The sequence below is a fragment of the Crocuta crocuta genome, unplaced genomic scaffold (assembly GCF_008692635.1).
Source record: "Crocuta crocuta isolate KB4526 unplaced genomic scaffold, BGI_CrCroc_1.0 scaffold143, whole genome shotgun sequence".
In the NCBI taxonomy this organism is placed as follows: Eukaryota; Metazoa; Chordata; class Mammalia; order Carnivora; family Hyaenidae; genus Crocuta; species Crocuta crocuta.
This window is the reverse complement of record NW_027529175.1, coordinates 8,591,165-8,606,791: the sequence shown is the minus strand read 5'-3', so window position 1 is coordinate 8,606,791 and position 15,627 is coordinate 8,591,165. Positions and strand designations below refer to the sequence as shown.

Below are 15,627 nucleotides of genomic sequence, written 5' to 3'. Positions count from 1 at the left end.
CTGTGCGCGGCCCCACCTCCCCAGCACCCTCCTCTGCCCCCCGCCCTCCACCCCTGCTGCCCTCCAGGCTGGCCCACCTCGGAGCGCCTCTTGGGAAACGGGCGCAAAGCCCACCGCCCACGTGGAGACGCCGTCCCGGGGGAGGAGTGGGGGCCCTTTGCTCGCACGAGTGAACCCCTGCGCGTGCGCCCCTGGGTGGAGTCGCGGGGTGCAGGCTGGGCTCCTGTTCAGCCCTGTGTTAGCCCAGGTGTGGAGCCGGGGCTCGTCCTGTTCCTTGCGGCCCCTGGGCGGGGGGCGGGGGTGACGGCACCTCGCCACGGCTTCGGATTTTACTGTCCCCCGCGAGGCTGAGCTCTTTTCACGTGCTCGCTTGCCATCTGGGGCCCTTTTGTGGAGCGTCTGTCCCCGTCTTTTGGCCACCATCCAAGTGGGTTGTGGGCCTGACTGAGTTGTGGGAATTCTTGGTCTACTCTGGATACAGACCAGTTCTTTCCCAGACAGACAGAAGTACCTTCTGGAATCTGTGGCTGGTGTTTTCAGCCACTTGATTACTTTTGAAAATAAGAACCCCTTAATTGTAAGGAAGTGTAATTGTCAATCTTTTCTTCATAGTCCGTGGTTCTGGAATCTTACTAGGGAATCTCTACCCACTCCATTGTCCAGAAAATAGTATCCCATGTTTTCCTTTAGAAACTCTATGATCTTACATTTCACACTTACCTCCGCAGTTCACAGACATTCACTGTTCTGAATGGAGTGAGGTGGCGGCCAGCGGGGAGTGGTCACTCTTCCCCCGCGTGACTGACTGACCCAGCAGGTGCCCTGCAAGCAATGCCGTCTTTGTGGAAAATCAGACACAGTCCTATTTTGTGTTCTCCATTCTGTGTTACTGACCTCTCTGCCCATCCTGAGTCCATACTACCCTGTGTTAATTCCAGTAGCTTTGTAAGAAGTCATATTTCATAGTATGGCTTTATCCTTCAAGTCTTGTTTAGGTTTTTTTCTTTCCTTTTTTTAGTCTTTATTTTATTTTGAGAGACAGAGACAGAGAGCAAGTGGGAGAGGGTCACAGAGAGAGGGAGACAGAATTCAAAGCAGGCTCCAGGCTCTGAGCTGTCAGCACAGAGCCCGACACGGGGCTCGAACCCACAAACTGTGAGATCATGACCTGAGCCAAAATCGGACACTTAACCGACTGAGCCGCCCAGGACTTGTTTAGGTTTTCTGAGACTTTTGCATCACCATATAAATTTTAGAATTAAATTGTTAGCACCCTCCCCCCTCCACACACACAAATCCTGCTAGGATTTAATTTTGGTTACAATGAATCGATCTATGGATCAATTTGGGTGAAAATTAACATTTTATCATTATTGAGTCTTCCAACCCAAGAACATTTAGTTCTTTAATTCTTATCAATAGTGTTTGTAGTTGTCAGGGTACAGGAACGGAAGAAATCTTTAGTTAGATTTACTCCTAGATATTTGATGTTTTTGAGGGATGACATTATTAAGTTTCATTTTCTAATTGTTCCCAGTATATAGAAATACAGTGACCTCTGATATACTGACTTGGCATTTGGTGACTTTGCTTACTAATTCTAATAGCCAGTAGATTCATTTAGATTTCTTAGGTACACAATCATCATCTACAAATCTTTTCAGGCTTTATACCTTTTATTTCCTTTTCTTGCTTTGTTACATTGGCTAGTGCTTTCAGTATAATGTTGAATAGAAGTAACGTAGTGGACATCTTGTTTTTGTTTCCAAACTGAGGGGAAAAGTGCTCAATATTTCACCATGAAGTGTGATGTTTCTACAAGCTTTAAAGGAAGTTCCCTTTTATTCTTGGCTTACTGAGAAGTTTTTAATGAAGAATTATTACATGTGATAAAATGAATAGTTCTTACATTTTATCACATGCTTTCTTTCTGCATCTATTGAGTTGGTGATATATATTTTTTTCTTTTAGTCTATTAATGTGGTGGGTTATGTTGATGGATTTTCAAATATTAGACCAACTTTGTATTCCTGGAATAAACTTCACATGGTCATGTATTTTATATGTCACTCGATTTGATGAACAAATGTTTAAGACTTGTATGCCTATTTTTATGAATGAGATAGGCTGTACTATTCTTTTCTTGTAATGTCCTTGTTAGGTTTTGGTATTAAATTTTTGACCACCTAAAAAGAGTTGAAAGGGTTTCCTATTTCCCTATTCAATGAAACGGCTTATGTAAGGTATTTCACCCCCAAATGTTTGGAAAGATTGATCTGTGAGGCCATATAGACCTGGAGTTTTTCACTGTGGGAAACTTTTCAATTATGGAGTTAATTTCTTTACCAAAAATAAGCCTACCTGGATTTTCCATTTTATGCCAGTTAGATAAGGCTTTATTTTTCAAGGAAAATGTTTATTTCATATGAACTGTCGAATTATTGGCACGGGGATGTTTATAGTATCTTATTATCATTTTAATATCTGTACCATCAGTAATGATGTCCCCTTTTTCATTCTTGATATTGATAATTTGTGTTTTCTTTTTTCTTGAGCTATTTAGATGTTTATCAATTTAAAGATTGTTTCACAGATCCAACTTGTGGTTTATTAATTTTCTCTAAGACACTTTGTTTTTTGTTTAATTGAATTCTGCTCCTTATTATTGTCTTTCTTTTTGTTTAATTGCTCTCTTGCTAGCCTCTTGGGATAGTAGATTCGATAGTATTCGATTTATTTTCTAATATATGAATTTAAATTTATAAATTTCCCTCTAATCCCTATTTTAGCTGCATTAAAATGATTTGAAATGTCATATTTTTACTATAATTCAACTCAAATCATTTTTGAGTTTTCACTTGATTTCACCTTTGATCTGTGTTTTATTTTTCAAGTGGGCCACTTAGCTTTTGAACATTTAAGACAATTCCTAGTTATATTTTGTTATTAATTTCTAGTTTGATTTAAGAGGTTCCAGAGAACTTAATCAATATCATTTTAGTCCTTTGAAATTTATTGAGACTCCGTAGTCTAGGGTGTAATCTATATTGGAAGACACATAAGTGAAGAAAACATGTGTCAAGTTGTGGAATAAGGTGTATATGTACATCATTTAAGTGTGGCTGGTTAATCACGGTGCTCAAATCTGCTGCATTCTACTGATTCTTTGTTTAATCTTTCATTTACTGAGAGAAGTAGGTTAAATGTCTCAGTATGATTGTGGATTTTCTATGTCCTTTTTTTTTAGCTTTGTCTACTTATATTTTTAGATAAAATTAAGTTCATGCACATTTAGAACTTTTATTTCTTCCTGAGAAATTGATCCTTTTGATATTATAGATCATCTCTCTTTTGTCTTTAATAATGATTTTACTAATTTTTTGTTAATGTTTATGAGTAAATATTAGTATGTATCTAAATATTTACTGAGTATCTCTAGAAATGACATTTTTTGCATCACTAAACTCTTTTTTCCCACTTGATAAGTTGGACAGTAATTCCTTAATAAACTCCAACGCCCAGAGTATATTTGTATTTTCCCAGCAAGTCCCCAGCTGGTCTGTTGAAATCGGGATCTGGTCAAGGGCTGCTGACTGCATTAGGTGGTCCTGTCTCTCAGCTGTCTTTTACTCTTCCTTGGCCTTGTGCTTTCAAGATCTAGACTTACCGACGAGGAGAGCCTCTTGCTCTGCAGAAAGCCCTAAAGACTTACCCGGCTGCTGCCTCACGGTGGTTTCCTCTCCGCCTCTGTCTCCTGCATGGCCCTTGTGATCTGGGGACGCGCTCTAGAGGCTTCATGAGGCTTGGGTTGAGTATTTTGCCAAGACTCCTTCGGAGGTGGCGTTGTGCCCCTGATTTGGCCACCGTGTCTGGCTGCCCCGGCGTCAGTGCCGCCACCGGTCGCTGGAGCAGTGCGGGCCGACCCCTCCCTTGTAGAGCAGCGTTCCCCGTGGCCACGGGAGCAGTGGTGCTGTGGCACCTGGTGACTGTCCACGTCCCCTGTGTGGGGTGGGGGGGCTTCCCTGGAGAGTCCCTCTGAGGTGGGACTGGGCGCAGTAGGTTGATGGGAGAGTTCTTCCGGGTCAGTGCCTGCAAGGTCCTGAGGGCAGGAGGTCTGCGCAGGGGGTGGGAGGGCCACCACCACGGTGCCGTAGGCTGCGGTGACCCCCGCCCCGGCTCTGGCAACCCGCTCACCATCCCCCCGGGTCCAGCTGCCCTGGGTGGCCCTCACGTGAATGGCCATTTCTCCACACTGACTACGTGATGGGCTGTGGTCTGTGAGAGAGCGCTTCACTCTCGGGCGGGCCCCCTTAGCCTCCGTGAAGTCCAGATCCTGCCGGAAGGTCTGCTTAGGTGCCTGTTTGTGCCCAGCAGTTATGGGCTGCCAGGGAAGATGCTGGAATGCCAGGCCTCTCCGATGGCCTCAAGTGAGGGTCCTGTTTGTGTGGCTTCCTCACCTCTGAGAATCTTTCCGGGCGTCTGCACTGTGTCTGGCCGGTCACCATCACACTTTGCGGTGCTCCAGCAGTCCACACTCGCCGCCCCCACCCCGTGTTCCGCTTCTACAGCTTCGCCATCCCCCCACCCCCGTCTGTAAGTGCCTCGAGATGCCCTGAGATCAGCTGGGGCGCCCGGCATCCTGGGCTGGGGATGCCAGGTCTCCTGGTGCTCGGGTCTCTCCGATCCCTTGGGTTCGGGGCCAGGGCGCTTAGAAACCACAGGCAGGTGCCACGGAGGGTCGTTGCCAGGCTGACTGTGGGTGTCTTCGTCCACCGAGAATTTGCAGCCTAAANGCTCATGAAGACATTTCTATGTCTGTTAAGATGGGATTTATGACTTTTCTGGACTCTTCATTGGGTGAATTTCACCATGTTTGCTCTTGTAATCCAGCCTTGGAAGGGCACAACGTGGCCGTGGAGTAGGGACTTTTCTTGACATCACTGGGTGCAGTTTGCTCCTCGTTTGTGTATGATTGTCATCTGTGTGTTCAAGTCACACTTTCCTGGAACACGCTGGCCTCACAAAACAAGTAGGGCATGGCCACGCTTTTTCTCCTCTCAAAATGAGTCGTACAAGATAAAATGATGGGTACCATTCATTCACCCATGAATGGAGTTTCACTTATGGGAAGGTTTTAAGTTACATTTTCATGCCTTTTCTCTTTTTTATCAGTCGATTTCACCAATTGTTTATTAATTTTATTAGTCTTATATCTTTGGCTGGATTAAGCCTCTTTCTTGGATTAAAAACAGCTTTTCTTTAGTGTTTATTTTATTTTTGAGAGAGAGAGAGAGAGACAGAGAGCGTAAGCAAGGGAAAGAGCAGAGACAGAGGGAGACACAGAATCCAAAGCAGGCTCCGGGCTCCAAGCTGTCAGCTCAGAGCCCCATTCGGGGCTCGAAATCATGAACCATGAGATCATGACCTGAACCAAAGTCAGAGGCTTAACCGGCTGAACCACCGAGGTGCCCTTAACGCATTCTTTTTAGCTTTTATTATTTTTGAATATATTCATCTGCAGCTAAAAATGTCTGTAAATACAACTTAACTACAGCCCATGAGGTTTGATAGTTGGCATTTAAATTATCCTTTGGGTCAGAACTATGCAGCACTTTCCCCTCAGCCTCTCTGACACGTGTGTTATTAGGGTCTGAGTATTAAGTTTTCTGTGACTTTCTGTTCCATCCCTGACTCCTCACTTAACTGCTCTGTGGCTAAAGGACAAACCAGACCCTCGGCCCATTTTACCACACGCTCCCCGCGTCCTGGAGTTTGCGTGTGTGACGGCTCTGCGGTGGGGACTCTGTGTGTGCTCACGGGCGCTGTTTTGTGCAGATTTTGGGACTCACTGACCTTGGCTCGCGTTTCTGTCCGCTCCTGGCCGCTTCACCCGCACGGCAGGTGCCCGTGGCTTCTGTTTCTTGTCTGTCGTTCTGCTGAGCCTGGCGTCATTCCGAGGCAACCCTGTCGGGCCGCTGGTGCCACGGCCAGTTTCCTCGTGCCCCGCCCCGCCCCGCCCCTGGCTTTTGTCTCCACAGGTTGATCCTGCTCCAGAACTTCACGCACGTGGAACCGCTCATTGTCATTCTTTTGTGCTGAGCTTCGTCCGATTGACATATTGTGAATATTTCCCCCCCGATCTGTGCTTTCTATCTTCCCATTTTCTTAACCAACCAGAACATTTTCATTTCAGCAGTTTCAACCTTTACAGTTAGTACCTTCTGTGCGCCCCTCGGAGATTTTCGCCCGGCCAAGGGCAGTGCTTTCCGCCAGGAGCCGTGTGTCCAGCGTTCGCGTTGAGGCCCGTGATGGACTTCAGATTAATTGTGTGTGTCGTCGGGTGGGGCCGGATTCGTTCTCTCCACGTGGACGTGAGGGTGTTAGAGCGGCAGCCCCTCGGAAGGCCTCTGCGGCTTTCGTCTGTACTGGCCGGCCGCGTGGGCCCACGAAGAGCGGGGCAGGGTGGATGTCTGCTCACCTGCCCCCTGCGATGCTCCTGGGCTATCCAGGCACCCACAGGTGGTCTGGGCGGAAGGTGCACATCCCAGCGGCCTGGGCACGCTGGAATTTAAAACCACTCACAGGATGCGATGGCCCTGGGAGTGGGTGGGGACGGCAAAGCATGGAGTCTGAGGACTAGGCCGGACACGTCCAAGGTTAGGGCCTGGAGGGAGAAGGGGCCCCAGCGAGGAGCGGTCATGGGGCCAGCTTGTGTGTGTGTGACTTTAGCATGAGCTGTGACCGTGGTGGGGCCCAGCCGGGGAGGGTGTGGAGGGAGGTTGAAGGCTGTGGGCTACAGAGAGGAAGGTTTTCATTTTAATTTTTAAGGTGTTTGCATTACAACTTGGTGCGTGCTGATGGGAGTCTGGTGGCCAAAGTGAGGGACAGGAGCAGTGAGGGGCTGATGGAAGGGAGGGTTGGTCGGACAGCCTTGGGGGGGGGTCATGGTCTCCAGAAGGAGAGGGNGCAATGGGGATGAGGGGAGCAGAGGTGGGGGTGGGCTGGGAGGAGGGCGACGGGGGCTGGGCTTCTGTGATTAGGGCTCCTCCCAAGCGTCACTTGTGTGCTTTTACCTTTGCCTTGATGCCTGTTTCTCTTCTGCAGAATTAAAACGTGGAATTTCCCGAGACTTGATTCCTTCTCCCAAAATAGACAGATACAAAATAGCAAGACAATTAACGGAAAAGGCCATCAAGGTAAATGGCCTTTGGTGCTTGAGGGGCACCAGTTTTTAAAATTTTGTTTATTTAAGAAATCTCTGCACCCAGTGTGGGGCTCGCAGTCACCACGCTAAAATCAAGAGGCTCATGCTCTTGGGACTGAGCCAGCCGGGTGCCCCAAGGTGGGGGCACTTTTTAAACGAGGAAACTTATTTTGGAATTTGGAGAGGGAGTGGGTTGCCTTTGACCCCCTCAGCACCCCTGCTGCCCACACCTCCACCAGCCCTAGTTGTGCCCTGGACCCCGGGCTCTGGCCCCCAGGGGGAGCGGATTAAGAAAAGTACTTCTGGGGCGGGGAGCAGAGGACTGCCTTAGCTGGGGAAAAGTTCTCTTGTCCTCTGGCTTTGCCCTGCATGGGGCGCCCTTGCTCAGAAGGCGGCGCATAGGAGCTCTGAGAAGTTCAGGACATCATACACAAAACGTGCTTCCGAAGTGGGAACACATGACCTGCGTGCGACCAGCTGGTGCACACGTGTGCCCGGCCAGACCACCCACTGCACTGTGACGGGGAGCCTGTCGCCGGCTGGCCCTGGGGGCCCCCGGCTGTGCTCTCCGGGATTTCATACCAGTGGAGCCATAGCAGCTCATTCATTTTCAGGTTTTCTACTGAAGCCTAAAAACGTGTGAACATTTAGGGCTACAACAGCCCTCTAAGTATTGTGTTAGCTGATTTCACAAGCTTTTTTTTTTTTTTTTAAATGTTTATTTTTGAGAGAGTGCAAGCAGAGGAGGGGTAGAGAGAGAGGAGACAGAGGATCCGAAGCAGGCTCCGGGCTCCATGCTGACAGCAGCGAGCCTGATGTGAGGCTGAAACTCACAAACCGCAAGATCATGACCTGAGCCGAAGTCCGACGCTCAGTCAGGCGCCCTGATTTCACAAGCTTTTCTAATACTTCTGTTGAGATGTGGCTCAAGGTATTTTACACCCTGTAGTATTCCTTTTCCTTGATTGTGGGTTACTTAAAAGACTAGTTAATGTCCTGTCTTGTGAGGCTTTTCTGTCTATTTTGTTCCTGATTTCTAGCTTGAGTGCGCTGTGGTTGAGAACGTAATCTGCACAATGCTCTTCCGGTGAAGTGTGCTCCGACTTGCTGTGCGCCCAGCGTTGTGTGTTTATGTGAGAGCCGACGCGGAGCTCTCCATTCAGAGCCATCAGGGCTGAGATGGTTATGTGCTCAGATCTTTGAGTCTTATTGAAATCTGTGGTCTGTGTCTTCTGTCATTTACCGAGAGAGAAGCCTGTAAACACCCTGTTATCACCGTGGGGTCCTTCACTGTGTGGGACTGTCTGCTATCAGAGCCCCTGAGTACCTTCCTGGTGAGCTGAATCTTTGGTAAATTATGGGATGATTTTCTTTACTTCAGTGGTTTGTTTGTCCCAAAGGATATTTTGTCTCAGATCCTTTCATGTTCTACCTGTCTGTAGGCTCAGGCTTTTGATTTTCTCTTGTAAACAGCACAGATTGAGATTTTAAAAATCCAGCCTGGGGCCTTTGCTGCGTTCGTCTCGAACTGGGCCCTGCTGTCTCAGGGGCCCCCACGTGTCCCTGTCTCCTTCACTCACTCCGCTTGTCCTGGCTGCCAGCTCCCCCTCATTATGTGCCTCTTTGTGGACCAATGGCTTTTAAGATCCCACTTCCCCTCTCTTACCCGTTACGCGTCTTGTACTCTGTTTTTCTTCCTTTTGTCGTTCCCCGAGGAGCTATATTATGTCGACTAAAATTAGCCAGCTTTTCTAAAGTTGTTCAATTTGACTACAAGCAAGCCGGGTGTCGGGGTGGCCAGGAGGCCTTGCTGGGGCCCCGGGTGCTGGCGCTCTTGCTGGTTTCCTGCCCGCCTCTCCCTGGGAGCAGCCCCCCCCCAGCCCCACCGTGGCCACGTGCGTCCACATCCCTCTGTCCGGGTGCGCAGCCCTGTGGGTGGCTTTGGACACATTTCCCGAGTAGAAGGAGGCTCTGTCATGTGGATGCTGGAACTTGAACTCACGGCTTCTAGCCCCAGGCGTGTGCCTTATTATCTGTGTTCCTGGGTGTGGGTGTGCGGGTCTTCCTTGTGGGAACTATAGGATGTGTTAGCTATCAGGGCTGTGTAACAAATCACTGTGAACTTAGCTACTTAAACGTTTATTACCTCACAGCTTCTGTGGGGTTAGACCCTCTGCTCAGGGTCTCTCAAGGCTGAAATGAGGCATCAGCTGGGCCGGGGTCTGATCTGGAGGCTCAACTGAAGAAGATCCACTTCCAGACTCTCTTGGCTTATTGCCAGGATTCATTCTCTTGTGGCTATAGAGCTGGCTTCTTCAAAGCCAGCAACGGGAAGAAGGTCTCTCCCGCTTTGAATCTCCGACTTCAGGGAAGCTCTGGACCCCTTTTTAAGAGGTGCATCTGATTAGGTCAGGCCCACCCAGGATAGTCTGTCTTTTGATTAATTCAAAGTCAGCTAATTAGGAATAGCAGTGAGGTTGAGCCGCTTGCCCTCCCGCCCGGCACTCTCTGCCTGCTCCCACAAACTCATGAGGCCCTAAGCTCACTGCCGACTCCACACCTGTTTCCTGACTGCCCTGCGGCTGTCACCCTCTGTGACCCTACCAGGTGCATGTGTCCAGGCTGTGTCCTCAGCAGCATGGGCCCCAGGGGCTCCAGCATGACCATTACTCTCCCGTCGCCCAGCTGGGAAGGCCTCGGTACCTTCCGCCATCTGCCGTCTCCCTGCTGGTGCCCAGGCATCTGCGTTCATCCCCACAGTGACCGGAGGAGTCCCCAGCCTCCCTGGTGCCGGCCCTCCTGTCCCTCGGGCCCTTCCTGGGTGGTTGAACAGCTCCTCCCTGTCCTCCCTCCTCAAACCTCGGGCACCATCCCCTCCCCCCAAGCATGAGGGACCGTTGGCCTTGTAGAGAAGAGAGAGTGTAGTATGCACCCCAGGCCCTGTCGCCCCAGGCCCAGCTCCCAGACCCGGACCCACCCCGAGCCGGGGACATGCCCCTGGTCCCGCCTGTGCTGGGCCTTTGTGCACGTGAGGCCAGTGTGTGCAAGGCCCACGAATGGACACACACGCGGAGGGCCCGGCCCTGTCCCTCTGTGTGCTTCCGGGTGTTTTCCGTGCAGCAGGACGTGAGTGTCACCCTGCCCACTGGCTCAGGCTGTGTGTCCCACCTGTTCTGAAGGCTCTTCTCGTAGAGAATTTGCCGCCTTGTCTTTCAATCCTTTAATTTAAAATATGCTCTTGCAATTTCAGGAAAAGAAGATTTTCTCCATCTATGGGCACTACCCAGTGATACGGGCCGCCCTTCGAAGAAAGGGTTGGGTGGAGAAGAAGTTCCACTTTCTCCCCAAGTTCCTCCCGAATGTGGACGATGACAGTGCGGGGGTGACGGGTGGAGTATCGAGAGCGTCTTGTCCCTGCGCGAGGCGTGTGTGTGTGTGTTGTCAGGGGCCGGAGCGAGTCACACGGCAGCGGGTGCTGTTCCCGCCACAGGGCCTGCCACCGGGCCTCTGCCCCGTGTGTCCCGGCCGCCCTCCCGGCCGGCCTTTGGCAGGTGACCACGCACTGTGCCCTGTGCTCTCAGGGTCTGGTCCGGTCGCTTCTCAGTGTCTCACTGCCCACGCCAGGCCTCCTNGCCGAGGCCCCGCCCCGCCGAGGCCCCGCCCCCAGCCCGCAGAGGCCCCGCCTCCCGCTCCGCAGACCGCAGGGGCACCCTCAGGCCCTTGGGGTCTACGCAGGCCGGCTGCCCGCGCCCGCTGCTCCGCCACGCGCGTCCCAAGGCCGGCTGCCCCGGGTCCCACACCCTGACACTGTCCCGGCCCAGCGGAGGGGCCGTACGGCTGACGCTCGGACTGGCAGATGTGGCCCGAGCCCCGCGAAGGTTGCCGAGGGGTCGGCTCTGTGGCCGCGGGGCCCTGCCGCGCTGACTCCCGTGTTGTGTTTGCAGAATGTAAACGTGCTGAAGGCAAAGAAGGCCAAGAAACGGCTCTGGAGAAGACAGACGACATCCACGATGTGATGGTAGGTCCCCCCCACTCCTCACACACTCAGTTTGTGTCCGGGGGAGAGGCGACAAGGCCCGGCAGGCGCTGCGGGACGCACGTGCGTGTGCATCCACGCGCGCGCTCGAGGGGGGGTAGGGGGACTGCGCGCGCTCGCGTGTGTCCACGTGTGCACGCGTGTGCCGGGAGACAAGCTGTGGCTACAATCTGTGGGAAAGGACCGGAGCGGACGGGGCACACAGGCCACGTGGTGAGGCCGCGATGGTGCGCACAGGGCTGTGCAGGCGGGCGCAGAGTCCAGGTCCAGAGCAGGGCCAGGCTCGTGGGGCCTCACCCGGGTCACCCGCAAGGTGGGCGCAGAAGAAGCGGCCCCTCCTGGAGACAGCGCTGGGGAGACGGTGCACCTGCTGCGATGTTGCAGGGGCGCCGCCTGACGTGGGGGAGGAGAGACACGTGGCCGCGCCCAACAGCTCCTCCGGGAAGACAGCGGTCACGGGGGTGGCGCCGAGTCCCTGCAAGGCCCCTGAGGGCAGCCCGGAGGCCGGGCGGAGCGCGCGCTCCTCGCCCCTGGGCGAGCTAGGTCCAGCCCGTGTGCAGGGCTCACAGGGGAGCAGTGAGCACACACACCGGGAAGCGGCCCGGAGCCGAGGCGCCCACGAAGCTGCAGCGTTGGCTCGGGGACACTGGGGAGGCGCCTGGAGGCCCAGGCCCCGCTAAGACCGTCCGTCCCACACTTGAACAAATGCGACTTGGGCCAGAAAGTGGCAGCAAAAGCTAGCCGTCCCTCGGAGTAGGAGGGAAGGCCATGCTTCCAGCACTGGGATGGGTTTCAGGAAGTGATGCTGCCGGCCAGCGCCCCGCTCCCTCCCGGTGCTGTCGCTGGCACTGGGGTGGGGGCACCCAGTGCCCCCCAGAACATGGGGTCGAGGTAGGCCATGCTGTGTTGCAGAACGTTAGGCGTGTCCTCAAATGCTGGTCTGCACAGAATGACCCTGCAGGGTCTTGAGGCCGTCAGAATTTTGGACAACGTTTTCCTTTCCTTGTATCTCTTTGGTAAGATATTTTGACCAAACATGTGCTCTTGTCTGTAAACAAAATCATAGGAGCCAAGGCCACCCTGGGTCTAGCTCCCATGGCCCTGGCCTCCTGCCCTCCAGGAGGGGGAGGGGCAGAGGAGGCGTCTCCCACGGTCTCCCAGGCCGCGAAGCAGAGCGTTCACCCCATGCGCACGTGTGGCATACCCCCACACCTCACGTGGGCACCCACAGGCAGGCAGCTCAGACCTCACTCAGCCACACACTTTTGGTGCCCCTGCAGCCACAAGCCGGAGCCTCGAACTTGCTTCTCAAGAGCAGAGCCCCAGCGCGCTGAAAGTTGCTCCCAGCACAGTGCGCAGTAGGCCCTCAAGGAGCAGGTCTCTCCGGCCTCCCAGAGGAGAATCACAGAGTACACACTTCAAGGGTCATTTAAAATCTGATTTCCTTCACTCTTACTTATACCCCAACATCCAGAGATATGAACCTTGCGGGGCACCTGGGTGGCTCAGTCGGTTAAGCGTCCAACTTATGCTCGGGTCATGATCTCACGGTTCATGAGTTTGAGCCCTGAGTCAGGTTCTGTGCTGGCAGCTCAGAGCCTGGAGTCTGTTTCGGATTCTGTGTCTCCCTCTCTCTCTGCCCCTCCCCTCCTCATATTCTGTCTGTCTCTCTCTCTCAAAAATAAATAAAACATTAAAAAAAAAAAAGATATGAACCTTGAATGTTGGGTATTGATGAGCGTTGTTTTGTTTTTTCTTGCCAGTCCAGGTTGGTAAAAAATGAAATGCCGTACTTCCTCTGGACCATCAAAAGGGACGTCATTGACTATCACAGCCTGAACTGTGACCAGGTGCTGAACCACTTTGGGAAGACGGCTTCCTTCACCACCAAGGTGAGCGGGAGGGCCCGGGCAGGGGCGTTGCTGAGGGCGGGAGGGGAGCAGCGCCGTGCCTCCTGAGGCTCCAGGGGCCCTGGGCTGGGGGGGCCGCAGGTGCACCGGAGGCCCTTCTCCAGGTCTGCTGCCTGGTCGGGGGCCCCAGGACGCGGTATCGGTGTCCAGAGGCCCTCAGCACCTGTCCCGCTGGTGCTCCCAGGGCCCCAGGTGCCCCTCCTCTGGGCTCACGGGCCAAACCCCAGGCGGGGCAGGTGGGGGCTGCCCCCACGGCCCGGCCTGGGCTCTGCACCCTGGAGGGGCTCGGGGTCTCAGGGAGAGCCAGGCCACCGGCCCTTCCCTGGGGCCTCCGGCACCTCCTGCCACCCCCTGTCCGTCCCATGGCCCCGTGCCTGGTACTCCAGGGCTGAGGCTCAGGAGCGGGGTCGGCCCAGGGTGGACAGGCCTGTGTGCGCCCTCCCAGGGGAGGCTGCGTAGAGGGCTTCCTGGCAGCAGGGATGGCACGGAGGGTAGGGATGAGGCTGGCGCTGGCACCAGGGCTCCCTGTGGGGATCTGGCCCCATACCTCCTCTCCAGGCCTCCGCTGCTGACCTCTTTTGGGGTGTGGGCCGTGCCTGCAGGTGGCCCGGCCAGGCCAGGAGCCCCACAGAGGGCCCCTGGTGGAGTGGCCACTAGTGTGCCCAGCAGCCAGCGGGCACTGCATCTTCCAGCCTTTTGTACTTTGTTCCCGATGGGGCAGTGAGCTGGGCCCGGGGGTGCTAGGCCCTGGGGTGCAGGACGGCCTGCCGGGCCTGTCTAATGACCAGCATTACTTTTGCGGGGCCAGCCGTGAGTGTGCCCATGAGCTCGCTCCCTCCTTCCTGGGGCCTGGGCCCAGCACCATCTAGGGGCCCCGGAGGTGAATGCAGGACCTAGGACCCTCCACCCCGTCCTCAGGTGACCCTGGCCTGCATATTGGGTCACCCTGCTGTCTGAACCAGCTGGCCAGGGGGCAGGAGGGACTGGGGGAGGGGAGTGGTCTGCTCCAGGTGCCCCCGCCCCCCGCCCCCCCAAGAGCCTCTTGGAGCTGGTGCTGCCAGCCGGGCCCGTGGGCGCTCAGGCTGGTCTGAGTGGACCAGCGCTCGGCCTGCGGCGGCCTGACGTGCCTCTGTCTCCGGAGATCGGGCTGTGTGTGAACATGCGGAACCTGCCGTGGTACGTCCAGGCCAACCCCGACTCCTTCTTCCCACGCTGCTACGGCCTCTGCACCGAGAGCGAGAAGCAAGAATTCCTGGGTAAGTCAGTGGCGTCAGGCGGCCGGGGCCCCTCTGTGGCCCACCTCCTCACCGAGGTGGCTGCAGAAGCCTCTGGAAGGGAGGTGGGCTGGCCCGTCCCAAGACCCAGGGGCTCAGCTCTGTGTCACGTGACCCAGGGGCTCAGCTCTGTGTCACGTGGTGAGGGCTGGTCCGGACGCTTCCGTGGGCAGCAGCTGCCAGGCTGGGTTCTGACTGGGCTCCTGGGAGAGGCTGGCGTGGGGCTGGTCCTGTGGGCCACCGGCTCTGGCCTGGGGACACTGGGAGGGTTCCTGGATTGACCTGCCAAGACAGGAGAGAGAAGGTGAAGACCAGGGCAGGTGAGCACTGCCCGTCTGGGGGTGACTCGATTTCCTGAGCACGGGTCTGGGGGCCGTGAAGACGCGGCACTGCCAGCAGCCCTGCCCTGCGGCCGACCCCACCCCGGGGCTCCCGGGGGCAGACGGCTGCAGGCAGGACAAGGCAGCTCCGTGGGGGCTGGAGGTGAGACGTGCAGGCGGGGAGGGGGTGGTGAGCAGGGGCCTCCCAGAGAGGGGGCACCGGGCACAGACCCAGGGGGCGGGAGCCCCGGACCGGGACCGGGCTGGAGCAGGCAGTGTGCCCGCGTGTCCATGGGCAGAGGGGCTAGAGGTCAGCGGGCAAGCTCAGGGTGTTTGTTCTGGTGGACGGAGGAGGCTCAGGAGAGACACTGGGCCCTGGGGGTAGCTGGGAAGGGAGCTCAGGTTCCGGATGTTTCCCAGGTGGCAGCGGCTGCCAGGCAGGGGTGGGGGTGGGGGGCAGCTTCCTCTGCNGGTGCTGGCCGCCTCTCCTGGCACGAGACAGCGCTCAGAGCCGGGCCAGCCCCAAGCCTGGGTCTGTGGCGTGCAGAGCTGCCCTCTGCGCGCAGCCCCCCGGCCCGTGCATGCCAGGAGCTGTGGGGGCCGGCGTGCCCAGGGAGGCCCAGAGAGCTCCTGGGGTGGGCAGGGTCCTAGTGTGTCTGCGGAGTCTTCTGTCCTCTGGTTCAGGGCTGAGGACACGGGGGCGGGAGAGGTGGCGCAGGTGTCCGTGCCCTGTGGCCCTGGGTGGGGGTGGGGTGAGTAGCAGAGGGGCAGGGAGGGGTGCGCGGGTTCTGTTGACAGGGCCCCCGGGAGGCCGGGGAGGAGGGAACGGCGCCCTCGAAGGCGGCGAGGGCAGGAGGTGCGGCTCCCAGGGGGCCCGGGCGGG

General features: G+C 55.1%; 1 protein-coding gene across 1 annotated transcript in view; it reads left to right on the top strand.

Annotated features, from left to right (window-relative positions):
• Positions 1–4,417: 4,417 nt before the first annotated feature.
• The window catches only part of TTLL8 (tubulin tyrosine ligase like 8), a 35,988-nt gene continuing 24,778 nt past the window's right edge, over positions 4,418–15,627 (top strand). The window contains exons 1-7 of the mRNA XM_077757832.1: positions 4,418–4,427; positions 4,529–4,657; positions 7,105–7,196; positions 10,455–10,593; positions 11,149–11,222; positions 13,004–13,132; positions 14,292–14,406. Coding sequence (XP_077613958.1) covers positions 4,418–4,427; positions 4,529–4,657; positions 7,105–7,196; positions 10,455–10,593; positions 11,149–11,222; positions 13,004–13,132; positions 14,292–14,406 — 688 coding nt within the window. The remainder of the gene's footprint in view (positions 4,428–4,528; positions 4,658–7,104; positions 7,197–10,454; positions 10,594–11,148; positions 11,223–13,003; positions 13,133–14,291; positions 14,407–15,627) is intronic.